The following is a 27501-nucleotide window of genomic DNA, read 5'->3' on the forward strand; positions in this document are numbered from 1 at the left end:
AGATATATAAATGGATTTCCTTTTACACGATTTGTCTTGATGCAGAGTCAAAAATATTATATCAACATAAAAACATTTCATCAAAGTGTGGGCTTGATCGGGCGGTCTTAGTAGACATTGCGGGTTCGAATCCAGGTGAATGCCGCAGTCATTAATGACTTAGATTTTCGCCTATCTCGTTTCAGGAGAATCATGTCATAAATATATTGTTGTTATAAACCCACATGAGTCAAGGGAACTTTTAGAGAGGAGGTCATCTGACTGGCCTGCCTGGTCCAGCCTACATGTGGACAGTAGTCCGCACATTGTGGTTGATTCTAATTGGGCAGAATTGAGGAAACTTTGGAATGGGCATTAAAATTATACCTGTGAAAAGGCAATGTTGCCTAAAATGATCCTAACCAAAAAAGGGAGAAAATAATAATTAGCCCAAGGATTACACTCGTACAATTCCTCCATGATGCTGGTCAAACACAGCGCGAGAGACCTAGATTTTGCATGATCGAAAACCAGACCCAAATCCAAAAGGAAAGTAGTTACAGTAAGTAAAAAAAAAATAACTAAAAGAATATCCAATCTAATTTATCTCATCTAAAGTTGGAAGCTTGACAACAGTGCAGCTGCACTGGACTGTTACATGGGTCACAGACCAGGTGGTGCTCTCCTCCTACATGGGGAATTTGATCTTCTGATTTAACAAAATTCTGTATATTTACAGTGGAATTTATGGAGGAAAATACCATGATAAAAATAAGGTGAAAGTAAAAACATTTATAGCCTTTAGTCCTCAAGAGAGTTCAGTTTTATTTAGGAAAGAATATGTTCTCAATGGGGGATAGACATAAATAAATGTGTCGGGAAATCCCCACAGGGGGTTAAATTTTTAAACTGTCAAATGAGAGAGAAGAGAGGATAGGATAGGGGAAAGGTAAGGCTTTCACTCTGCGAGTAGTTAATGAATGGAATGGTCTCCCTGGACAGGTAATGCCAGAATAAACAAGAGATAGGTTTAAACTGGAATTATATGTGTACTGACAAGGACTATGGATAGAGGGATGCATTGATTAGCAGGACTGGTAGGCAGCCAGCTTGGTTATGGATGGGTGATTGTAGACATTATCGTTATCATAATATCTGTGACAGGGTCTTGACAAAAAGCAACTGTGACATCATTGTTTGTTCATTCCTTTCCACCAACACTCTTCACCCCCATCTTCCTCCCCTTTAAAAAAACAAACACCATCGTGATGTCCCTGACCTGCCCGCTGTCTCCCCCCCCCTCTCCCTTATCCAATCAGAGAAATTTAATCGACAAACTGATACAATGGATTATCATGGGTTGTCCCACCCTCCGGGTGGGAGGGAGTACTCTTCTCAGCCCACCTACGGTGGGCAATGTGATGCTGTAGCATATTCTTGGAAATGCATTTTATAATTTTTGTCAATTTTGAAATAAATTTTATTGTTCACAACATATACTGAATATCATGGTTTTGAGAAGGTTCCCGAATATTATGAAGAAGATAAAGTAAGATTATTTGTAATACTGGCTCACACCAAAGGTGGCTCTATTTATAATACACACACACAATAATAAATGTGTGTGTGTGTGTGTGTGTGTGTGTGTGTGTGTGTGTGTGTGTGTGTGTGTGTATCCTCCATAACTCTAAAACCATGACACCTCGTGGCCTGAAGCTTTACATGCATACTAAGGGAACTCCAAGGAAGTGCATGAGTGAAAATTGGGTGTTTGGGTTAATTAAAACACCCCTTTTGAAGATAATAATTAATGGCCTTATTTAATTATATCCTTTATCAGGTGCATCCTCGTCCATCTCCATCTTGATGGGGTCTTAAGGCGCATCCTAGGTTACCTCGCTGGGGACTTAATTCGCCATTTTTTTGGCCTGCTCTGTAATGCCTTGACTTGGAACAGGCCGCAATGGTTTGTTGATGCTAAAGTTTTTTTTTTTTTTCACTTTCCTCACTCACATAATCAAATGCCTGATCATTATACCTACAAATCGCTGGGTACATTGCATTATAATTGCACTGGGTACATTGCAATGGGCTTATAAACGCCCGGAGACGCCAGTGTTTGTGGTTTTATTTCATTTCCACACGTGCCATAACCTCTAGAATCTCTTAATCTCAGGCAAATTTCAAAATTTAAACTTCTTAATTGACCTTAGCAGCAGTTTCAACTGCTAAAAAAGTGTTCATTTGTCCAATTCAGACATTGCTTGACATTCCAGGCGACTCAGGGTGCATGGTGTTTAAATGACCGATCGCTAATCGCTTGACAAGCTCACCATTCATTATTATCAACCATTTTGTTGGAGTGCTTGCTTGAGTGCTTAAGCCACTTGGTAAGCGCGATACAAGCTATTTGGTTGTTTGTTTTCAAGCTATGGCCATACACGGAAAAAGGATTCGCACTGTCACTGAATATATCAATCGATTTGAACAAAGTTCAGGTCCTACTCGCCTGCATTTGGCCTTGTGTTATAGTGCGGTACCTCGGGCGATGGCTCACTCGCTGAAAATGTGCAATTTTATTTTTGACGTTTCTGCTTTTTGCATGATCTTTCATTATATGACCCGTCACTTCGACATAGTTAGATACATATAAAAAAAAAACATTAAACGCTTCGTTTTTAAAAGTTTATTCAACCATTTCATTGGAGTGTTTGCTTGAAGCGCTCTTCAAGCTTTGGATCTCTCCAAGCTTCCATGGTGATACCACAGCGCTGTTCTCTGTGGTGGCATCTCCAGCGTTAGGAAGGCAAAATGAATTCTATGATTACAATGAGTAAAAAATGTTTTCAGTGGTTACAATGCAATGAATCATCACATCACGGCAGGATAGCCTATCACGACTTCACGGTTGATATCAATTCAGCCTGGGAATTTACTTTATGTCGCTGCGTTGGCGAGAAGAGCATGGGAGGAGTGGATTTATTTATATAATCCTCACCACCTTGGTTTAATTGATTAGGTGAGAGCTAATTGGGTATTCTCTCCATTCACAGTTGAAAGATGTGATATGAGTGAGTCTTCGTTTTTCATTTATATGTTGACTGCTTTTGACATTTACACGTGGTACATGCTTGGGAGCCTCAGTGGTGCATGTTTCTGTCTGCGCTTTGTCACTGATGGTTCTCCAGCAATCAATTAAACTGGTTCGGCAGCTGAGGGCATGTGTGGCATTGGGATTCTCATGTATTTACCATTTGTGAATGTCTTTGCACTTGTGGAAGAACTCTGGCAAGGGTTCGAAAGAGCAAAGGGCTTATCTTGTATAACCTTTCATGGTTGCTTTATGCACCTTTCTTTGGCTAAAAGAGCATGGGAGGAGTCTATTTATTTATATAATCCAAGCCACCTGGGTTTAATTGATGAGGTGAGAGCTAATTTGTTATTCCCTCCATTCACAGGTGAGAGGTGTGGGTGGGTCCTTCTTTATCATATATCCGTATATGTATATATATATATATATATATATATATATATATATATATATATATATATATATATATATATATATATGTAAAGATACAGGTTGTATTTGCTAGTGCATAAATATGAGAGGAATGAGACACCATTACCTGACACACCAAGGATCTGTTTTATTATCCAAACTTAACAAGGTAATCCAAGTCACTTAGGCACAGTCGCTTGTTTGCCATAAATCTTCTCCTTCGACTTGTGATGGATTATTTTGCACCGAGTGTTCATAACTGCATGCAGCAAGTGACGGTAGCAGAATATCATTCTCAGAGATATTGTGTGGGCGAGAGTCCCAGCCTGTACTGGACAAAAGTGAAACAGTTTGATGGTTAACTAAGAACAGTGAAAAAATGTGTAAACTGTTTCTCTAAATCCACTGCCAAATTTTGGTTTACATTCTTCCAGCATTCACTTGTCCTTTCTGAATCTGCTCAAAGCAGTCAAACATAACAAAGCAAAAAACTTTTTTTTTTTTTTTGGTCATCGGACCATTTGCTGTGACCTGAGTCAAAGATAGAACAACATTCGAGTGGTTCAATGTTCATCTCCATTTTATTCAAAATAATAATGAAAGGTCATTAAAACTTTGTCGAGTGGTCATGGGAACATCTGGAAACGACTGTGTGAAGTTATGTCATAGTTACACAAAACATTCTTGACATTTTCAAAAGTGCAGTGAACATTGTGTCCTGTCCTGTGGGTGGAGGGGGGGGGTCTCGACCATGTCGTCTCCCCTCACAATGTTTGTGTCTAAAACCACTTTTTCATAATTTTTTTTGTTATTGTTTTGTCCTCCGTAATCTGTCCTTTATTTTCTTTTGAAAGATGGCGACCTTGCAAGTTGACCAAAGCACGAGTTCAGGTGCACTTTTGAAAGATCTGGAATGTTTGGGATGAGCCAAGAGGCTTAGGGGTGGAGGTTAGGCTCAGAATGCTCTGATGACAACCAGTGAGTGCTGAGCGGGAAAGGCCAATAAACGTCACAGGGCGGGACGTAAGGGGCGCTGATAAAAAGTCCAGAGAGCACTCGGACATGGAGAAGAGGATCTGACGAAAGAGGATTGGATGCAAGAAAACATCGGATTTTGGTACGAGAGACGTGGACACCATCTCCCCATCATCATACCATCCTCTCCTGTCCCACCCCGCTACACTTCCCCCACCCCACGCTACACTTCCAGGCCAGTGCCACAACAACCTGTATGGCCACCGTCAAACGATCATGCCTCGGGGAACTGTCATGCCCTTATCTCAGCGCTCCGTGGGTTTCCTGCCTGCCTTGCACAGTTCCCGCGTTGATCGACCCCACAAGCGCAAATGCCAATGGACTTGCATTGCCTGAACAGCCCACATAAAATGTTTTAGTGTCTTGTGTTTTCTCCACTGTTGTCCTCTGTGTCGTATGATTGAGGTCTTATGGTAGATAATTAAGGTTCTCGTCCGTTTTGATTCCCAGCGGCGCATATTTCATTTATTATAACTTATTATAATTGTTTGAACCCCTTTTCTTTTCACCTCCTTTCCCATTTAAATGCACGTACTTTGAATTGACTGTGTCTCTCTGCATTTGGCGGACCGGCATCGGTCACTGATTTCAGAATAGCCGATTCAGTTAAAAATCCTTTCGAGGAGCTTCTGGTTGAGCGTGTACCCCCGGTGAATGAGGTGATTGCTCGCACTTCTATTTTATATCATGATATCTTTTAACGTTGTTCCATCACAATCCCACAACAAAAGTAAAATGTCAAAAGACGTCGTGATGGTAATCCATGAGGATTGTGATGTCGTATTGTTACGAATCTGGCAGCCATTTGCACACAACAGCCAGATTCCCCGCAGTTCAGTTATTTCGATAAGTATGTGTTTATAGTTAGGGTCTCGTCCCTATGTTTAATGGGTGATTAAGTGTATGTGCGTTGCGAGTTATTTTTTAGTTAGAATTAATATCCAACAACAACAACAACAACATCCTCCTTCGCTCCTGCCACCATCGGCCTTCCTCACGCGCATGCATGCTGAGCACAGACATGGGCGGGGCTTCCATTGCCTCAGATCGGAGCCCCGCTCTAAAAAAAGGGCATGGAGTGTTTCCTCTGCTCAATGAGCGAAGGGCGAGCATCGCACGCGTGCCCCAGCCAATGGGATGCCAAAACAGCCAGAGAGACTCCGCCCAGAAGGGGCGTGTTTTCCTCGCATACCGTGACCCTCCTCCAATCACGGCTGGCCACCACGAGACCCGAAACCCCCTGTCCAATCCGGAGGCAAGTCTGCAGAGAGCGGATTCCCCCCCCCCACCCCGCGCAGGGGAGGGAGAAGAGAATCGAGTGGTGCGAGAGGAGGTTGTTGGTCGGACACCCCCCGTGTGTTCTGGCCTGCTGGGCGCTCCTTGTCGTGGTCGTCGGTCTTCGTCCCTGGTCTTCTCCTCGGCGCTTGGTGCGAAGCTGACCGTGCGGGTTCGAGTCCCACCATGGTGGTTTGTGTTGAAGTGTGCGGGCTGGTAGTTAGAGCGTCCGACTTCCCCGCCAAGAATCCCAGATTCCACAGGGGCAGGTCGGCAAGCCACACGACGCGGCCAGGTACACCACAGAACTCTGTCCCCCTAGCTGAACTATCCTCCTCGGCTGGAGGACTGAATAAAGACCCGGTGGGGTACATTTCTTTTTGGATGCGTGTGTGTGTGTGTGTCTGTGGGCCCAGTCTTTAAGTAGAAACGGTACAAGTGCCTTGCATCATTGTACATTTGATTATATTCGGTGTAACTCTGCTCTTTGTCTCCCTCTCCCCATTATAAAAAAACCCCGTGTTAAATGTACCAGCTCGTTGCCTGTTGTTTCTATCATTGACCAAGAAAGGTGCGGGCTTGAGAAATAGGGAGGCCGTTTGTGTCGTAAATTGTTTATTTGGTCTGGCAGGCTTTGGTAATCCCTGCTCGGTTACGCCTGATCCGAGTCGGTAACAGCGACTCGGTTCAGACAAAGTCGGCCGAGGGTGTGGCTTCCCCGGTAGTTGGACGGCGTGGGTACTTAGGTAAATTGGAATTAGACAATTAACCCTACCCCACGCCGTCAAAATATTGGCATCCACGGTCCATTAAGGGACCCATGACCTTCGGAGTTATCCGAAGGTTACGACCTCCAATTCCGGTGTTCGGTGGGAGACGGCCCACCTGCTCCATCCAGCGGTCGTCCTCGCCACCGAACCCGGCATCACAACAGTATTGTGGCATCGCAATGTGGTGTCATTCCAATCTTGTTTGATTGTTTTTTGAGATTTCATCCCTGTTTTTTACATTTTTCTTAAAATGTTTTTTTTCATATATATATATATATATATATATATATATATATATATATATATATATATATATATATATATATATATATATATATATATATATATATATATATATATATATATATATATATATATATATATATATATATATATATATATACTGCTGTGCAAAAGTCTGACATTTTACATTTTTCAAACTAACAGTGAGTATGTCCACGCTTTTCCTTCGAAACCATTGAAACTATCCCAGGGACACATTCAAATCATTTCATTATAAACTTTTGTGAAATGTTGTTTCACGTTTCTTTCAAAGATCATCTAAGTTGCTGGGATTCTTTTTTACTCTTTCTTTGTAATGATATTGACATCTGGGCTTTGAGGAGAATATTCCATATGATTTAGGACTCCAGATTCCTCTTTCTTTTGCAAATAATTTTTAATTATTCCAGCTGAGTGTTTTGGATGATTATCTTGCTGTAACATGAAATTTGGATCAATAAGTCTAGCACCACTGGGGATAACACTTTGGATTAAAATTTGTTTGTACCTTGCTGCAATCAATGCAGTATACCATAAATTTCAGCAATTTTCCAACACCACTTGAGGATGTGCACCTCGAAACTTGAATTGAACCTCCTCCATGCTTAATTGTTGGTGTCAAGAAAGGCTCTTTATAAGTTACAGTGTCATCGTCATCTCACACCCTGTCTTCCATGAGATCCAGACAAATGAAACTTTGATTTGTCTGTCCAAAGCACTTGCGACCATTGTTCCAGAGTCCATTTTCTGTGTTTTTGTGCATATTCTAGCCTTTGAGTCTTGTTCCCCTTTCTACAGGGGTTTTCTTTTTGCAACACATCCTTTAAGTTCTGATTTCAAAAGTGATCTTCGTACTGTTGATGGATGGATGAAGTTGATGGATACAATGACACTTAGCCTTATGCCAGTTCTGTTGTCAATTTAATGCTCATCTTCTTTCTACCCCTTAAGGATATTGGCCCAGTTTTATAAAATTCCCTCATCCTTAAGGAAAGATTCCCCTTAAGAGACACTGTGATTCCTTCGCAAAGGATTTCCTTGAGGGCTGTTACACAAACAACCCTTGGGAAATCCTCAAGTAAGGATTTCCTTAAGGTTGAGGAAATCCTTTGGAGCCGTTGCTATGTTGGCAACCAATCAGAGTAGAGATAGGAAGAGGCGTCCAAAAGCTAGGTGGTGGTGAAGCAATCTACAAACTGGCTTCAGGAAGAGACAGAAGCACTAGTGTAGGCTTTTCTCAAGCACAAGAAAGACAATACATTTGTATACTTGTATGATGTGTGTGAATGAAGTACTTTTATGTTTAATTACAACACAAAACTATAACTATAAATAATGTATAATTGTTAAAAAAAAATCCCTCTACTTGGGGAAGATCTGGGTCAACAGGCTAATTCACTGGTACTCCCCAAAATCGAACGAGGCCCCACACATCTCTCTACGATGCGTGTGAGATTGAGGAGTTACGGACCCAGTCACATGCCATGTTCAATCTATTTATTATGTATGCAGTTGACCTTTTCCCCTGGGGTCACCGTCGGTATCAATTGAATTGGTATCTGAGTAACCTGAACACGAAGTAATAAATGTTCACACCATGAAAGCACCACTACACTATCAGCACAGAGTAACAACTCATTCAGGTGCACCTGCGGTACCTGCACCAGAACACACCTTCACATCGGCCCAGATATCATGTGTTAAATACCGTGGGATTGTCAGGTCGATAGAGTTTATATACAAGTTATTTAAAACATATTGTTGTGGAAATGACTCCTGGGGGATCAAAGATCCTTTGTATAATTCTAGTTATTCCGAAGTACGTGTTTTAGATCAGCTGAATATCATCGTAGACATCAAGCGGGTTGAGGTGGTCTCTCAAAACACGTTTGTGATATCTTCGTGACCAATTTGCATGAAGAGCGCAAATTGGAAACTCAAAGGTTGGTGTTTCAAAATGGGGTGGTGCTCCCTTGAATTTTAAAGAAGGTTTTAAGGTAAAACTTAAGGAATATTCGAATATGCAATGATCCTCAAATTACAGATGTCCTCAAGGAGAAACTTGAGGAAATATTTAAGTAAATCGTCAAATCTTTCCGAAAGAATGCTTGATGAAAACCGGGCCATTATATTCAAGTGCTGCTCATCCTTGTTCGACGGGTTTGTGGATCTTCCAGTCCAGGGTTTGTCAATCACAGATGATGTTTCTCTGCACTTGTTGATTGTGCTTCGGATACCACACCTTGAAGATAGAATGATGTGAGCAATTTCACTCCATGTTTTTCCTTTTCTATGCAGAAACGCAATTCTATGGTGATCTTCCACTGAAATCTTATCCGTTTTGTTTAAAGCTAGCAGTTAATGCTGATCTGTTTTCTGCAGTGTGAAAAGTGAGCTGTTTGCTTTATGGATGTGTAAAGAGGACCACCTGATGTTAATGATGAGGAGCACCTGACACTGAATCCCCAATTAGATTTGATTGGTAAATGTGATTGATGAGCTTCAACAACACTTCATAATAGCTGCTCTTATATAGTTTACTTTGAGTTGTGATCACAAGTTTTTGAAGACCAGCAAATTGCCCGTGCCTTCACGGAATTCTAAACGGGGTAGGGATGTGTGTGGGAAAAAAAAACTCAAATTTGTCTTCTGTCATTGAGCCTGGAAGCTGGGAGCAACAATTCACATTTATTGCCACATCTGGTGTAATTTAAATGCTCTAATTGTGGTGACGTGCTCCATTTGAAACTGTTTGCTCGATATATGTAGCTTTTCGATGCCTACGGTCCGTAATAAAACATTTGTATCGGTGTCAAAGCAAGTGACCAATTTCAAATTAATAGTAGGATTCTGATCAATGTGAATGAAAGATTGCTAAATGACAAGCTTGGTTTCTTCTCACCCAAACGTGGCTGTATTAATAACAGTCAATGTTGTTGTAATAGTAGAAAACACTAGTGGAGGATTTGTGTAAATTGTTGATGGCTCATAACGTCCATATATTGTAACTCCTGAATGTCGAAGACTTTTCCACAGCAGTGTATGTGAGGTTTGCAGGTGAAATACGCAGAGTGTCCACAAACTCCTTGTGCAACGTTGAACTTTTATAACTTTCAAAACCACCATCTTTTGTAAAAATGTACATCGTTCCATCTGAATTTCCAACTCGTTGAAAACATTCTCCAGTTGCTGCTGAGTATTTTCATGAATTTCGTTTGTGATCATAGCCACAAGTTCATCCAATGAACGTGGTTTTGATGGGTAAAGAACAGTTTTATATAGCCCCATAAAATGTCGTCCGATTGGGACAGGCCCTGCAAATGAAGGTGGCCAAGCAATTGGTCCACGTCCACCGATACACTTGTCTGGGAAGACATTATTCAAGAACCGTCGCACATTCGAGGCATCGTGGCAGGAAGCCTAGTCTTGCTGTTACAGGGTGATGTATGAAAGATTTAATCATCATAGTTCGTGAACCCAATGCAGTAATTGTTGTGGTTGACTTTACCACTGATGTGGAAGTTGCCTCATCAGTAAATGTCAACTCGTCAAGAAACCCAGGGGAATTGTGGATAACAATAGCAATAACAACAACATTAATAGCAACATAAACATCAACAAAATTTGATGAATTAAGCTTTCATATACCCGTTATAGTTTGTTTCTATCACGTGCACATCACAAGTAATAAAAGTTCAATATGTTGCACAAGGACTTTCTGGACACACTGTATATGCTTCCATGGTTAGTATATATACATATATATGTGTGTGTGTACATCAATGGGAATGTCAAAAAAGTGCAGGATAATAATTAAGCATTCTCATACAAATCACTTTCAATACAAATGCTAGTTTAACATTGTCATGATTAAAAAAAATTAAAAACTTACTACTTTCTTTTCTGTAAAAACTGATATATGGGACCTTCGATATGTGTTCTATGAATGAAAAACTCACAAGAGCTAGTCCAAGATGCAAAAAAGTATAACGAGGTGTTCACGTAAATATAAAAATCATTTACATATTTTCTTACCAACTCCAAACACCTACATGACGATTCTAAGATGATTGTATCTCATGTTCCAAATGCGCCCAGAACACTCCTAATACCTGACATAGCACAAAAGACTAGAACGGCACCCAGTCGAGAGCATACCGCCAGGCTGAAGAGTTTACGTTTTATATCCCACTGATAGGCCAGATCTGGATCTGGACTTGAACCAAATCTAATCGGCTTGTTTTTGTCACCTAAATAACTCATTTACCACGTTTTGTCCGAATCTGTCCACAACCTTTTGAGATATCGTGTGCTACATATCGTTTCTGGCCCCATTTCTCAAATCACTTCAAAAAAATTTTTTTTTTTCGTGTTCGGATGTGGATTCGGATCTTCACCAAAATCAAATCAATTGCTCCTTGCCAGACACCCAACCTGTCCACCAAGTTTCGTCTAAATCCGTCCATAACTTTTTGAAATATAGTGCTATACTATATATTTGTTTTAGTCATATCGCTCAATGGTGAAGAATCACTTCAAAAATTCTCCAATCTGGATCCAGATTCAGATCTTCACTGAAATGCAATCAATTCTTCTTTGCCACGCGTGCATGCAACGTGTCCACCAAGCTTCATCTGAATCTGTCCATAATTTTTTGAGATAACCTGTTTGCAGACAACCAGACAGACAGACTGACAGGGTTGAAAACATAACCTCTGCCATCCTTCAATGGCAGAGGTAATAATGGATTACAAAAAGGTGCAATAAATGGAATGCTTGCTATCTTTGTGTCATCTTTTTCGGGAAGAGAGAGAGAGGTGGGGGAATCCCTTGGAAAAAAAAAAAAAAACCTCCAAAACAAACAAACCATGTTACCACTCGGTCAAACAGAGTAAAATAATCTGGCACTCTAGTGGAATTCCTCTAGAAATAGCTTTGGCAAGTATCGAGAAGAAATCCCAGAGAACATTATTTTGGGACCATACCCTTTGCTTCCAAGACTAAAATAACATGCATTCCCAATGTTGTAAATACATCCGTTGTTTTTAAATATCTGTAATGTCAATAGGATGTGTTATTGAGGATTCCCGTCACTTCTTAAACACATTGACCCCAAAGTGATGTAAAGTCTGTTTACATCACATCGTGGTTGGTCATGTCTCAGCTGATTGCTCTCTCCTTTTACCTGAACCACCGAAGGTGTTGTTTTTTTTTTTTTTGCCTCTGTCTGTTTGTTTGTCTGGCTGTGAGAAGGATGTGTCAAAAAGTTATGGATGGATTTAGACGAAACTTGGTGGGCAGGTTAGGTGTGTGACAAGGACGGATTCATTAGATCCGGATCCAGATACTGGAATTTTTTTACATGACAAGCAAGTTGCCAGTGCCCACGTGTGATTCTAAACGGGGTGAGAATGCAGGTGGCAAAGATGCAAATGGCGTCTTCTGTCATTGAGCCAACAAGCTGGGAGCAATCATTTACATTTATTGCCACATCTGATGCAATTTAAATTTACGAATGGCAGCAAGATGTTCCATTTGAAATTGCTTGTTCGATATATGGAGCTTTTTTAATGCCCCGAGCCCATAATAAATATTTGGATTGGTGTGAAAGCCAGTGACCAATTGCAAATTAATCATAGGATTCTTCCCCATTGAGAGATAGGGCCAAAATGATATACAGTGCAATATCCCAAAAAGTTATTGACGGATTCGGATGAAACATGTTGGACGTGTGTCAATGACAAATTGATCAATTTTGGTGAAGATCCAGATATGAGAATTTATTATAATTTTTTAAAGTGACTGTTCACCAATTGAGAGATACAGTGGCCTGCAAAAGTATTCAACCCCCCCCCCCCCCAACCTTCAATGTTTCACATTTTGATGCCACCTGAGCTTATTTCATGATGCTTTCAAATAAATATCGAATCATCAGAAACAACTTCAAAGTGTTAAAGCTTCTGATAAAATGTGAATAAATTAGGTTAATAGAGAAAATTCAGATGGTTCTTAGTTGCATAAGTATTCAACTCTGCTTATTTAACCCTAAATCACTTCAGGAAAAAATAATTTATTTAAAAGGTTACAAAAGAGGTGTAATAGGTTTCACCTGTGTGTTAACTTAAAAATTAAACTCCAACAATTATCTAAGGAGTTTTAAGGTGCAACTCACTTGGTCAACCAACAAGGCAAACAAAGACCAAGGAGCTTTCCAAAGAAGTCGGACATGAAGTGGTGGAGAAGCACTGTTCAGGAGAGGGTTATAAGAAGATTTTAAAGTCACTCATTATCCCTTCGAGTACGGTGAAATCCATCATGAAAAAGTGGAAGATCATTCATACCACTCAGACTCTTCCCAGATCAGGTCGCCCATCCAAACTCAGCAACCAGGTAAGCAGGAAACTGGTTCGGGATGTCACTGTAAATCCAACAATGACTTTGAAAGATCGGCAAGGCTCTGTGTCTGAGATGAGGGTCAGTGTTCATCAATCAATGATATCCCGTTCCCTTCACAAATCTGACCTTTATGGATAGGTGCCAAGAAAGAAGCCATTGTTGAAAATGACACATCTAAAAGCTCGTATGAAGTTTGCGGAAAAGCATATTAATGACACGGCAGGCATGTGGAGAAACGTTCTGTGGTCAGACGAGACAAAAAAAACAAACACTGTTCTAAATTCCAAGTTTTGCTTCTGGCGTAAGCTGAATGCTGCGCATGACCTATTTGACATAATCCCTACCATAAGCATGGTGGTGGCAGCATTGTATTTTGGGGCTGCTTTTCATCAGCAGGGACTGGCAAGCTTGTCAGGATAGAAGGACAATGGATGGTGCAAAGTACAGGAGAATCCTTGATGAAAACCTGCTTGAGTCAGACAGGACTGAAACTGGGTAAGAGATTCACATTTTAGTAGGACAATGATCCAAAGCACAAAGCTAAAGTCACATTTGAGTGGCTGAATAAGAGGAAAAAAAAAGTTCTTGAGTGGCCCAGTCAGAGTCCTGACTTGAACCCAATTGAACATTTATGGCGAGACTTGAAGATTGCAGTCCATCGACGATCCCCATCAAACTTGGCAGAACTGGAGCAATTTTCACATGAAGAATGGGTAAAGATTTCACCATCTCACTGTGCAAATCTGGTAGAGACCCTACCCAGAAAGACTCATAGCAGTCATTGCTGCAAAAGGTGCTTCCACCAAGTACTGATGATGTAAGGGGCTGAATACTTTTACAACCAGTGAATTTTGATTTGTACTTGTTTTTTGTAGGTATTCCTGACATGTAACCTCCTTCAATTATAAAAGTGTTCAGTTTGATCTCTTAAGTTATGGGTAAAAATGTTCATTTGGAAAAATGTTTCTACACAATTCGTAATTGATCTGAATGTGGCATCATCTGGAGTGGGTGAATACTTTTGCAGGCCACTGAAGGGCCAAAAAAACCGATATTTTGCACGATGTTTTAAAACGTTATGGACAGGTCAGAACAAAATAATGGATGAGTTGGGTCATTGACAAGAACAAGCTCATTAGATTTTGATTGAGGTCTGGATACAGATATGACCTATCAGTGGGATACAAAATGTAAAATGTTCAGCCTGGCGGATGGAGGTATGTGCTCGACCGAGTGCCGTTATCGTTTGTTTTTGGTTTTACAGTTATTTTGGTTATTATTTTGAAATCAGATTAAGGATTTTCTAAGAGCTAAAATGTAAGACAAAGGCAGTTGAAAGGTAACATTGAATGATGCTCAAATTACAGTACAACTGTGAGAGGTTCATCATTATGGAAGATTCAAATGAGCCCTTATTTTACAGTACAATTTATTTTAATTACTGGCAATGCAATTAAAATTCCTCTAGAAATTACAGATAGGATGACTTGTAATACTCACCACCACCGGGAGCGACGCTATATTATACACAGTAACATAGAGAGAGAGTTGGGGTCGACCCCTCCCCCCCCACCCTGAATCCAGGAACTATGATTTTTTTTTTTACCACCGAAAACCCGCCCAAGCACACTCCGAGTCCAACTACCAGTCTTCAACTCTGACTGGCTGGACCTGATGCTCGACTGAAGCCGACTTGGGTTGGAATTTGTACTCTGCCTGTTCTTCACAAAAGACCTCACAGGATCTTTAACGTCCACAAACTAATGCTAGAATATGGGACACCCGGTTTAACACCATTCCGATGGAGAGCACCTTGCTGTAGAGAAACTTGCATAGTGTTTGAAACAGCGAATGCCTTACCTTGTGTAGCTTTTCTTGGTTGCTTTATGCAGCTTTATTCAGCGAAAAGAGCATGGGAGGAGGTGATATATATATATATATATATATATATATATATATATATATATATATATATATATATATATATATATATATATATATATATATATATATATATATATATATATATATATATATATATATATATAATCCTAGTCACCTGGGGTAATTTATTCGGTGAGAACTGATTGGTTATTCCTCCCAATTATGGGTGAGGGGATGATTGGATCTTGTTATATAATATGTACTGTATGTATATATGTATGTATATATATATATATATATATATATATATATATATATATATATATATATACATATATATATATATATATATATATGTGTAAAAAAAGTTATAACAGGAGGAAATATTTATCTATGATACCAACGGCACCTCCACCCTCCAGGCCACATCTCTGGGCCTCTGAACAGGAGTGCCAATCATGCTGCCACCATCATGCTTCACGGTAGGGATGGTGTTAGGTGGGTGATGAGCTCTGCTCGGTTTCTGCCAGACATAGTGCTTTGCATTCAGGCCAAAGAGTTCAATTCACATCTCATCAGACCACCGGATGTTTTGCCTCATGCTCTCAGTCTTTCATGTGACTTCTTGCAAACTCCAGGCGTGCTGTCATGTGCCTTTTTCTCAGGAGTGGCTTCCATCTGGCCATTCTCCCATAAAGCTTAGATTTGTGAAGTGCTGCAAAGATTGTTGTCCTTCCGGCAGGTTCTTCCATCTCAGCAAAGGAACTCTGTCGTTCTGTCAGAATGGTCCTTGGGTTCTTGGTCACCTCCCTGACCAAGGTCCTTCTTGCCCAGATACTCAGTTTGGTCAGATGACCAGCTCTAGGAAGAGTCTTGATAGTTCTATGTTCCTTCCATTTCCGAATGATGGAGCTCACTGTGCTCTTGAGAATTTTCAACACTCTAGAAATTGTTTTGTACCCTTCCCCAGATATATGTCCCCTCACAGTTCCATCTCGGAGTTCACTTCCTTGAACTTCATGGTGGAGTTTCTGCTCTGACATGCACTGTCAACTGTGGGACCTTATATAGAAAGGTGTTTCTCTCTAAATCGTGTCCAATCAATTGAATTGGACACAGGTGGACTCCTATAAAGTTGTTGAGGCATCTCAAGGATGATCAAAGGAAATTGGATGTACCTGAGCTTGATTTAGAGTGTCATAGCAAAGGGGTTGAATACTTATTGACGCAAGACATTTCAGCTTTTCATTTTGAATTAATTTGTAAAAAAAAAAAAAATCGAAACACATGTTTTCACTTTGTCATTATGGCATATTTTGTGTAGATCAGTGACAAAAAATTTAATTTACTCCATTTTAAATTCAAGCTGTAACACAACAAAATGTGACAAAAGTTGAGGGGTGTGAATACTTTCTGAAGGCAGTGTGCATAGTACGTACATGACATCTACTGTATATAAGATATATACCTCATTTTATACTTCTTTCTTATTTACCATTGGGTGCATCTTGTTTGTTGCATATTTGAATGCCCCTCCAGCCACATTCTTGATTATTAGAGGATACATTTTGCAGAGAATGTTGTTGTTGTTGTTCGTCTTTCGGCTGCTCCCGTTAGGGGTCGCCACAGCAGATCATCCGTTATGATCCGCATACCGATTTGGCATAGGTTTTACGCCGGATGCCCTTCCTGACGCAACCCTGGTCGCCTCTTACGACACAGGGATAAGGATTGGGTTTCGCCATGATTCCGGGCTGCCCTACACCCTCTCATAGCACGGCCCAACGCAGAGCTCCCGTCCTCAAGCGATCCTCCAACCGAAGCCTCCGAGTAGCCGGATTACAGGCGCACGCCACTACACCCGGTCACATTTTGCAGAGAATATATAGAAATATCCAGTAAACATTTTTGAAACAAAATTCAAAGAACATGAATCGGTTCCCCTCCCACCAAAATTAAATAATTACAATTGCATCCTTAAGATTCCTGATATCAGCTTGCTTTCTTTGTCAATATAAAGAGAAGCTAAAGAATAACAGGATTGTTTTCCCATGCCTTCACCCCCACTGAAACTTCTGTGCACAACCCCTTCATCCTCATTATAAAAATATTTTTTATAATCTGGAATCAAACATTACATAAAGGGAATTAACAAATAAAAAAAGCATGACTGATGTGACCTTTTGCTTCCTGTATGGTGAGCTTGGTGTCATAGCGATCGTGTTTCATCCCATATGTTCTGCTCTCCCCTTTTCAGTTGTGATTGAAGATGAACACATCGATGATGTCCTGAAAGGCCTCGGGGAGAAAAGTTCTTCAAACGTTTAATATTTCTGCTGCTGCTGTTGGCTCCGGTTTCCTTCACTGTCCCCACTCTACTCCTATTCTCCCTCGCTCTCCCCCTACTGTACTGCTACAACCACGAGCAACATGGAAGCATCAGGGCAGAAACAGCCATTGGAAGATGTGACGAGGGCTGGGAGGAGAACTGCAGAGTGGATGTGAAGGGTGTGCGTGGGGAGGGAAGGGTGGGAATGGGGATGGGAACCAGACAGCGCAGGAACGAGAGATGTGAGATAGGAGGGTGGAGAGAAGTGAGGTTTGCAGGCTAAAGCAGCTAGGAGCACCGTGCAATGGCCTTGTGGCTTGGACCCTGTGCTGGCCTTGATCAGGCCACCGGGATCCTGAAGAATCCAGGAGCAGGATGCCCGGCAGTTGCTCACTCACGCTGCATGATTTTGGCTTATGCATGGAAATCAGTGTCATGTCGGCAGGTTTTTTAATCCTCATTGTCAGATTCACAGCATCGGTGAATATATTTTGTTAATTTCTGCCCCATTTCCCAAATCCTGTTGTTTTGTTTTTTTTTCTTTCTTAAAATTATTCCCTTTTGCTATAACATATATATGCAGCCCATCAGCTGTGCCGCCAATGTGATTTTAAAGTATTTCTTTGAAGTGTCTACACCGTTAGATGTAAGCATCGTGCAGCAACGTAATCTATACTAGGAATATACTTTTTTTGTGAATACAAAGTTAATACAAAGATGGTATTTAAAAAAGCGTGTCGATTTATTTTATTTTATTTTTTACGTTGCATATTCTTCGGCGAATGGGAAGAAAGCGAGGCATGGTGAGGTTTAATTTTTATAATTCCAGGCTCTGTATGGCGACGAGGCCGAAGACACAAGCTAGAATGAGTTTTCTAATGTGTTGTCGAGAGGAAATTGCACCCAAAATTTCCTTTCTTCATTCTCCTTCATTTACGAATACAAGTTGATGCAGGGTTAACCTGTTCAGTTGTGAAAGGGTGCGCTTTCAACGGAGGTGGCAGAGAGGTATCGGCTGCCGTTGATGGGTCCAGTCTTTGGCTCGACTTTTAGTGGCAGTTCCAGCATTCAGGAAATTGGAAGACGCGGGTGTAAAAATATAGGGATATGGTATGATAAAGTTTTTGATTTTTTATTTTTTTTCTGGAAAGAAGGCACTTTATATTGATTCAAACTTTAAGGTCTCTGTATCAGCAATTATACTTACTTGTACTCTGCAACTTGTGTGGTGGTACTGTTTTTATCTGCTTATTTTTCTGTTGTTTCTTACAAAATATGGCCGCACGTGGGGGGTTGTCTTTTTCCCATTGAAAAACCCACGTTCACAACTGAACGTTGCCGGCGTGTCCCGTGAGATCAGTTGTAAATTGAAACTTGCCTTTTCGTCGTACTATGTCGTCGTTAAAAATATAACCTTAGTGCTGTTCTGGATACTGATGGTTGAACTTTGATTTACCGCAGAGGTTTTTTTGCCTTCAATGAGACAGGTGCTGATACTGAGCACAAGCTATTGTTGTTTGGCTCAGCAATTTACTGCCCAAGAAGCTGATGATGAGACAGATATATCATGGCGTTATATCTACAGCATGAGTTTGACCAGCTCATTCACAGCGGCCATTTTGTGCCAGGAATATTCAGTTTGGACACAAAATGGCACCTCGAAGTTGAAATGGAAAAATCCTTTGTATGCCTCGTGCAGCTCTGAGATGTTGAATTAATACTGGCAGATAATTTATTTTGATGACAGCAAAGTTTAAATGCTGAATACAACTGGATTGGCTTATGGATGTGATGCCATATTTGGAGGTAATCTCACTGGAATTCCACAGGAGTGATGGAATCGTTCCGTTTATTCAGTGAAACTTATAGGCAGTTCCATAAGAAATGGAAGGTGAAGGATTTTTTATAGGATAGGTTCACCCTAAACCTGACCCAATAAAGAACATATAATGTATGCAGCATGCCAGCATCCTGAGTGGGCCACCTCTAAAAGGGTATTGTTGGATCAGTCTATAACTGATTGCAGGTGGGACAGATGGATGAATTCTTCATCGTTAAGACACCATGCTCCAACATGCAGCACCACATTTGGACAGCACTTGGAGAGTGACTTACTGGATTTTAATTGTTGTGGATTGAAACCCAAAGCCAATAGCACAAGGAGTTATAACACTACCATAAGGCCATACTGCCACTCCCCAAATACAGCAATAGTGTAGAAAAAGGGAAGTAAAGTGTGCATGCTGGATAATGTGCCAAAGTTGTCTGAAGTGAGATTGTGATTAGGTCTGCTCAAACCATGGGATATTGATATCTTTACTGGCGAATGTGCATTTGTGTTGTGTTTGACACACCTTCACAAAACGGAGGCGTGCAAACGACCAAGGGAGATGCACAAATGACATTAATGCAGCGTTTGCATGCAGAACTCTGGTCCGCCAGCCTGCATGGAACTTACATATCTGTGGTGTGGTTGGGGATGGACAGGTATTTTAATGAGGGAGGGCAGGAAGAAGTGATGGAAAAGTAAATGATGCTGGTATCGGATAATACCTTCGGTGGCACTTGGCCTGCATGCGTGGTTGTCTGATGGAAGTTAGTCGGGCGAATGTACTTCTGGATTTCACACTGTGGAAACCCAAACTATCGTGATAATTATCTTTGTGTCGTGAAATAAACGTACGAGACGCTAGAGTGTTATTTTCAGGTTGGAAGCATTGGAATGAATGGTGGGGTTTACCGAAAGTAACATGATACTAACCAGCTTCCATGAGCAGAGGGAGTTTTGAGGTCGTGTCCATATGGGATTGTTAATTTTGTTCCTTTTTCATGCACGCTATATAAAAGGATCTCGATTTTCAAATAAAAATGTTGAAATGGTCCACACTTGCTATTGATCTCTTTTTCTGCAGCCATTGTCTTTTCTCCATTGTCTGGAAGTATTAACTATAGTCTTTTCAAGGGAATGATCTCTTCTACGTCCACGAGATGGTGTGTTATCATGCAAGTTAAGGTGAACTTTTTGCTCATAAGCTTGTTAAAGAGCTCATTGGTGGAGGGTGAGAGGCCAATATGCTGACGATGCAGCAAATTAAAAGGACAGGCAAGTAGGCAGGATACAAACCTACATGTAGTATGTGATGTGGCAGAAAAATACTGGTTGATGAATGACATGCAAGCTGGAAAACAGGTAATTGTGGACAAATAAAACTGCAGGTGGACAGAGAAGACAGGTCAGTGGCGATAGGAAAGATTATGGATGGAGAAGGTACAAAGGACAACATGAGATGCTGGTGGGAAGAGTATGTGGATATAAGCAAAGCTTTCCATAACAAAGCCAGTAAACAACTTCCTGTAAAGTGGTGATATCGTTTGGGAGAAGATAGAAGTTTGGTTATATCATCAGGTTAGGTAGATATACTGTATTTGTTCAAAGTTTGCTGACAGTTCATCTCGGTTTACGGTATCAGGAATGTGACTGCCTGTCAGGAACCTTATGAAGTGATGAGGTTTCTTTGCTCTTTCAGCATCTCGCAGGGAATGAAGATCCATTGAGAAGAATGGCTTGTGTTGAAACAGCTCTTCTTTCATCGCCTCGCTTCACTGTTTGACTACGCAAGCTTTTAGCCTTTCATAATTTAATATAGACATTCTCTTTTCACCAAGATGGAGAAATGCTTGCTTCTTGTAGTGTGGTAGAGAAGCGGATAACCTTAGAAATTTATTTAGGAAGTTGATGATTGCCACCGCGGACTGGAAGGATGACTGAGAGGTATACACACTCGTCTCTAAGCTGGCTGGCCTCGATTGGAATCCCGACTCGGCTATGAATTGTCATCCCGGTGTTTCACAGACAGGGTGATTCATCCAGGTGTGTGCCGTTCTTCGGATGGACGTTAAATTGGGCGTCCCATCTGCTGGCATTAGTTGGTGGATGTCAAAGACCCACAGCATCCTTTGTCAAGAGTATGTGAGCTATCGCCAGCACCGTGTCCAAATTCTAAATTCCTTCTCAAACCTTAGTTGAATGTCAGGCCTGAGCAAGTTTGTGAAAGCCTCGTCGGGCCAAGCTTCCCCCGGCCAACCCCACAATAGCGTGGGAACGATTGTGGGGGTTAAAGAAGAATAAGAAGATGATTTCCACAGCGTTCGGTGGTGATTTGTGGATTCCCAGCTTGAAGACAACAATTCAGGGGCAACGACAACAACATCAAATACATTTATCCTTTGCTTGAGCAGAATATTCTGTTATTGCTCCATTGCCCTCTGGGGGCATCAGGGAGTATATAACCATTGTTCGTGTTTCAAAGCTGAGGATTTATGCCGAAATTGACCTCCACTTGTTTGTAGGGTGCTGCTGAAGCAAATCTCAACCAGGACATGAATTGAAAATGTAGCCAAGGTAAAATCACACATGTAGCCAGGCCTGTCCCTTTCAAAAGGTACCATGGGACTTTTGACATCCCCAAGTGAATGACACGAAACTGAACAAGCTGCTTAATGTCTCATTTGAAAGATGGTGTACTCATTGATGTAACACCCTGCCCCTGAATCTCCATGAGCCTAGAATCAAACCCCAGACTGGATAGTTCAAAGAGGAATACACCACCCTTAAACTATCACGACAGCTCCAAAATACTTTCTTACACTCCCTTAAATTCAAAGGGAAGGCCAGGTTGCAGACATTAGATGTGTCTTCTTTCCTTTCCTGGGCAATGATGGCAGAGCAGAAGGTGTTCCTTGTGCCACCCACGTCCAGGTCTTGGTTGGCTCAGCTGGCAGAACTGCTGCAATGTAATCTGGTAATTTTAGATTGAGTGGCATTCATTTCAAACAGGAAAATCACCTTTAGGGGGCATACCTTTATTATGAATGCAAATACTGCAGAATTTTGACACACTATGTCTGGTCTAACAGAGTGCTAGCTAACCGGCCAAAAATGGTGATCTGTCCAAACCTGGCCATATTCAGCGGAAATTTGCAAAGCCTTTGTCTGGGTTGTAAAGGATTACAGAATCTCAACCATTGTCAACACTGCTTGTTGGTGTTTTCTTGATGTCACAACCCTCCAGCTTTTCAAAGTTTCAAAAAAAAGTTGAAACAAGGAGTTTCAAACTTAAGACAATATAACTACCAGGAAGGTTCAACTGCCTGGTCAATTCAGATGCCAGAAAGTTGAAAGTACTTCATCTAAGATATAAAGCTCTTTCCAACCCACGACTCACTGATTGATGTTATAGTTCGGTACCTTCCGGGTGATGTGGAAAGCTGTAATTTTGTGTGCTGACGGACATCGAAGCCGATACACCAGGAAAAAAATCACAGAACCGTCAGAGAGCATCTGTAAATGAAAATATAAATAAATGAAAAACAAAAAAACATGAAAAAAAAACAAATGCAAGTGAGCATGACCCAAGACAATGGGGAAACATGGATCGTTATTGCTTCCAATGTGAAAGCATACCCCGCTGGTAATATACATATATATATATATATATATATATATATATATATATATATATACATATACATACATATATATATATATATATATATATATATATATATATATATATACATATACATACATATATATATATATATATATATATATATATATATATATATATATATATATATATATATATATATATATACATATACATACATATATATATATATACATATACATACATATACATATACATACATATACATATACATACATATATATATATATATATATATATATATATATATTTGAGGTAGAAAGAAACATGATGTAATAGTGTTCCCGATCCACAGATGTCGGTATCTTGATTTGGAATACTTGTACAGATTTTATGGAAATTGACTGTCGTTCTAGTGATGAATGTCCATTTCTTTACACAAGGCATGTTTTAAAAGCTTTCTGTCCAATCTTATGACATTTACTAGTGAAAATTAAAGAACCACCTGATCCATTATGAAAGTAAGCTGTTTTTCCTGCCTAAACCACAGATGAGCTTACTTGTAGAATCCCCTGAATTTATAACTAACTTCCCCACTATCGATATCAAACAGGAAATTGATAACAAATATACTTATTATAAATTATCCTGTGTGGTGTTCAAAATCTTCTCGAAATGACAAACAATAGTCCAAGAAACGCCAACATATGTTATTTCCTTTTGTATACGTACATGATCAAGGCTCATGGAAGAGCTACAGCAGAATGGAAGGGATCAAAATGGAAAGGGAGAAACACCAACAGCAAAGTACATGGTTTGGCCACGTGTTCATCGGTTCCACAGATGCTCTTTAAACCTGAATCAAAGTTAAGTTTTCCGAACTGGATCCGTCGCGTTTTTACCCCACGCGTGCAAAGTGAAAAGCGGGATTAAGCAATTGCTTTATGTCTGTCCGTCTCTACATCTGTGCACAAACGTCAGTTTATGATCGAGGAACAAGGAACTTGCTTAAATTGAATGTTATATTTTCAACATGAATCGGAAAACAAATCTGCCGTTTTACAGTACTTTGTCTGAATTTGGCCCGATTGCACATGTACAGAGAGGAGTGATCATATTTTACTGTCTGCCTGCCTGGCAGTCAAACAAAGTTTAAAATCATTCCAAACAGGAAACTTACTGTTTCTGGTGATGTCATAAAGGACACAAACAACAGGCACGAAGAACTCATGTAATGTGTAAGATAGGGTGGGGAAATAGGCACTGCGCCAACGGTGGTAAAATGTCTGGAAACTTCTGCAATTCTTTTTTATACAACCTTTAGAATCTTAATCTATCTATAATTCCAGCAATCTGTGTGTGTCTGTCTGTGTGTCTATCTGTCTGTGTGTCTGTGTGTCTGCGACCGCTGTTTCTCGACAACCACTGGTCCGATCTCATTGAAACTTGCCAGGTATATTGCTGGGGACCTGTGGATGTGCCTTTTCAGGGTTTGATATTAATCGGACAAGTGGTTCCCAAGTTATGGCCATTTATTTACCAAACCAATGACAGGACACTGTGCTATGACGTCACGATTGAAGTCACAATTCTTCTTGTTTTTTTTTTTGTTTTTTTGCACGTATCACAATTGACGTCACAATTCTTCTTCTTCTTCGTTTGATATGACATCACAATTGACGCTGGGGACCTGAGTGTATGCCTTTTCAAGGTTTGATATCGTTCTTCTTCATCCGTTTCAGCTGTTTCCCAAGTGTTTCCCAAGTTATGGCCATTTACGATACAGTTGGTCTGATCTAATTGAAACAATGCCACAATCCAGTCGTCATTTATGAGAGCGAAGGAACGAAGCTGCGCGTTGTGCACATGCAATGGAATCTGACGAAGCACGAGCTGCTCGCTTGACACGCGACGCTACTCGCGTGACAAGGTGTCGCGCAGCTGAAACGGATGAAGAACGAACTGCTCACTTGGCAGACAACACTGAACGTGAGGCAAGGTGTCGTGCAGCTGAAACGGATGAAGAACGAACTGCTCGCTTGGCAGGCCATGCACGTACAGCCACACACGTACGGGCATGCACTGGTTTATTTAAATTTAATTACATACCTGAACACTGTAGAACACAAATCACCTTCTTTTCCCTTCCAAGAAGCCTCAGTTTTTAGTTCTTGAACATGTGTTAAAAAACAGGGTGATGTTTGAGCCTGCTTCAATCGCGCTACACTTCTGGAATTTTTTAACGAACTTTACAATCGTTACGGTATTTTATTTTAATTGAAGTATATACAGTACTTGAACACTGTGTGGTTTCTATGAACTCTCTAGTTATGTTATATTTTCGTCCCTGTCTGCTGTTTGTATTTTTATCGAAATTGTGATGAATCGTACCTTGTTGTCGATATTGCTGAATGCATTTTTTTCATACAGCCTTAGGCCTTCTCGGATCACCGGAGCAAAATCATCTCGGTTTTGGGGGTTGTTTTGTCGTCCTGATTCTCACTTCTTTTTTTTCCAATTTTTTTTGTCCTTTCTGCCTTTTCAAAATTATCCCATTGCCCCTCGCTTCAAAAAACTAAAAAAAAACCTCTTTCACTCACATACGATATTATAAATTCTATTTTTCACCTGCACTTCCTGTACATCTCTCCCTGTCCTCCATCATTTTCACATTATCATCATTGAAGAAAATGCTTCTTTCCTTTAAAAGCTTTTGAAAATGTGTAAAAACTCTTCAATAGGCCTCATTCAGATGATGTCACCGGTCACGTGACTGTGGCAGCTCCGCCATATTGAGTGGCAAGAAAGTATTACCGCGTCCATAACAACCGATAGTCTCCACTTCAACTACACCGTTATTTCCAAGCAAGCGATTTTTTTTTCTGCAAATGGGTAAGAGTTGTTGTGCCCTGGGATGTACTCAGCGATATACTAAAGGTTCGAGTGCAGTTTTACTGCTTTCCTGCCGAAGTAGACCGACAAAATCTTTGGATATCGGTTCTGAGAAGAGAAAAATGGTGACCTGGCGAACATGACTGGTTGTGTAGCCTTCATTTTGTCTCCGGTATCTATATATTATTTATGTTAACGTCTGCGTGTAATTTGACGTTTCTCCTCCAAAACTGCCAGACGGATTGTCGCCACTTTCGGCATGCGGGTGGTCTGTGGTCTAATGAACAGCATGGGCTATGTGAGATCGCACCAGATGGAAACGTTTGGGAAATTTTGGGCGATTTTATAATTTTATGTTCGTTTGTATGGCTACGTGTGACGTCACCGCTGAGAGGCGTAATTCCATCATGACATCATCGGTCATTCGTTGACGTCATTACGTCTGTCGTTGACAGACCGTCACCACCGAGAGGCGTAATCTCACTCCGAGAAAACAGCGTCTACAATGTAAAACCCTCTTCTGCACATGCTGACTACCTCAGAAGGTGAATTTGACACAAGAAATGTAACAAGAAACATTGTATTTAAAGTAAAGATTTATTTAAAAAATATATTATTTCTGTTAACGTCTGCGCGTAATTTGACGTTTCTCAACCGCCATCATTACCTGTGTTGTGTCTTGCGTGTGTGATCTTCAAATTAAAGCGTCCAGCGGTGTTCGATCATCGGATGTGCACCAAAAAGTGCCGTTCATTGAAATTTGCATTCTGATTCTCGGTCACCCTCCACTGCTCCCGTTCAGTCTAGGGCTAGGCCTATATAATGTTAAACTTGCCCCATCAGACGCCAACCTTCCAGTCACACTGCAGAGGATGCAATTTCCAGTCAGACTCGCATACTCGATGACCATAAACTAATCCCAGGGCCAAACATTTGACAAACTCGGAATATACCTCCCAGCCCCTGTGTCCTCCCATGGCCAACTATATGTTGCATTTTCACGTGCAAGAGGTTACTCCTATATATCTATCAAAGTGGACAATAATTCCTCACAATGACTATTCAGCAACAAGACACTCACCCAAAATGTCATCTACAGGGAGGTCCTTTAGAAAACTAAGGGCCCTGTCACACCTTGACGTTTTCGCCAGTGTATGGCAACGTATCAAAATGTATGTAAAACGCTGGCTTACACTGAACTAGTGATGTTTTTTTTCCAGTTTTTGGGTGTATTCATAACGAGTTGGACGTATACATAACGTACACAGAACGTTTCGATAACTTGTAGATAACATACCAACGAATGCTTAGCGTGTTGGCGGCGTTCACAACGTATGTCCAATGATAGTCTAACTTATGCATAGCGCGCGGCAGCGTATCGCCGACGATCACGTGGTGTAGCCTATTAAAAGGCTGCCGCTCAACGATTTAAAGGCCCTGTCACACCTTGACGATTTAGCCAGCGTATGCCGACGTATGAAAAATTTGTCTAAAACGCTGGCACACGTCGAATACGTTATGGGTAAGTTTTGTATACGTTAAGAGCACGCTGAAGCACGCTGGCATACGTCGTAGTACGCCGAGCTCGTCGACAAATTTTAACATGCTCAAAATTTTTCGACATATGCCAGCGTATGACTCACATGTTCCACATACGCTGGCCATAAGTTGTAGGCACGTTATGCGATCATTGACACACGTCGACAC

At 40.8% G+C, this 27501-nt stretch overlaps 1 protein-coding gene across 1 annotated transcript in view; it reads left to right on the forward strand.

The window, feature by feature from the left end:
* The window catches only part of CAMK2N2 (calcium/calmodulin dependent protein kinase II inhibitor 2), a 23903-nt gene extending 3569 nt beyond the window's left edge, over nucleotides 1-20334 (forward strand). The window contains exon 2 of the mRNA XM_085897839.1: nucleotides 17381-20334. Within this exon, the coding sequence (XP_085753965.1) occupies nucleotides 17381-17451 (71 nt within the window). The 3' untranslated portion in view covers nucleotides 17452-20334. The remainder of the gene's footprint in view (nucleotides 1-17380) is intronic.
* The last annotated feature ends 7167 nt before the right edge of the window (nucleotides 20335-27501 follow it).

This window comes from Eptatretus burgeri, chromosome 10, assembly GCF_056783735.1.
Source record: "Eptatretus burgeri isolate ZD-2024b chromosome 10, Ebu_testis_v1, whole genome shotgun sequence".
In the NCBI taxonomy this organism is placed as follows: domain Eukaryota; kingdom Metazoa; phylum Chordata; class Myxini; order Myxiniformes; family Myxinidae; genus Eptatretus; species Eptatretus burgeri.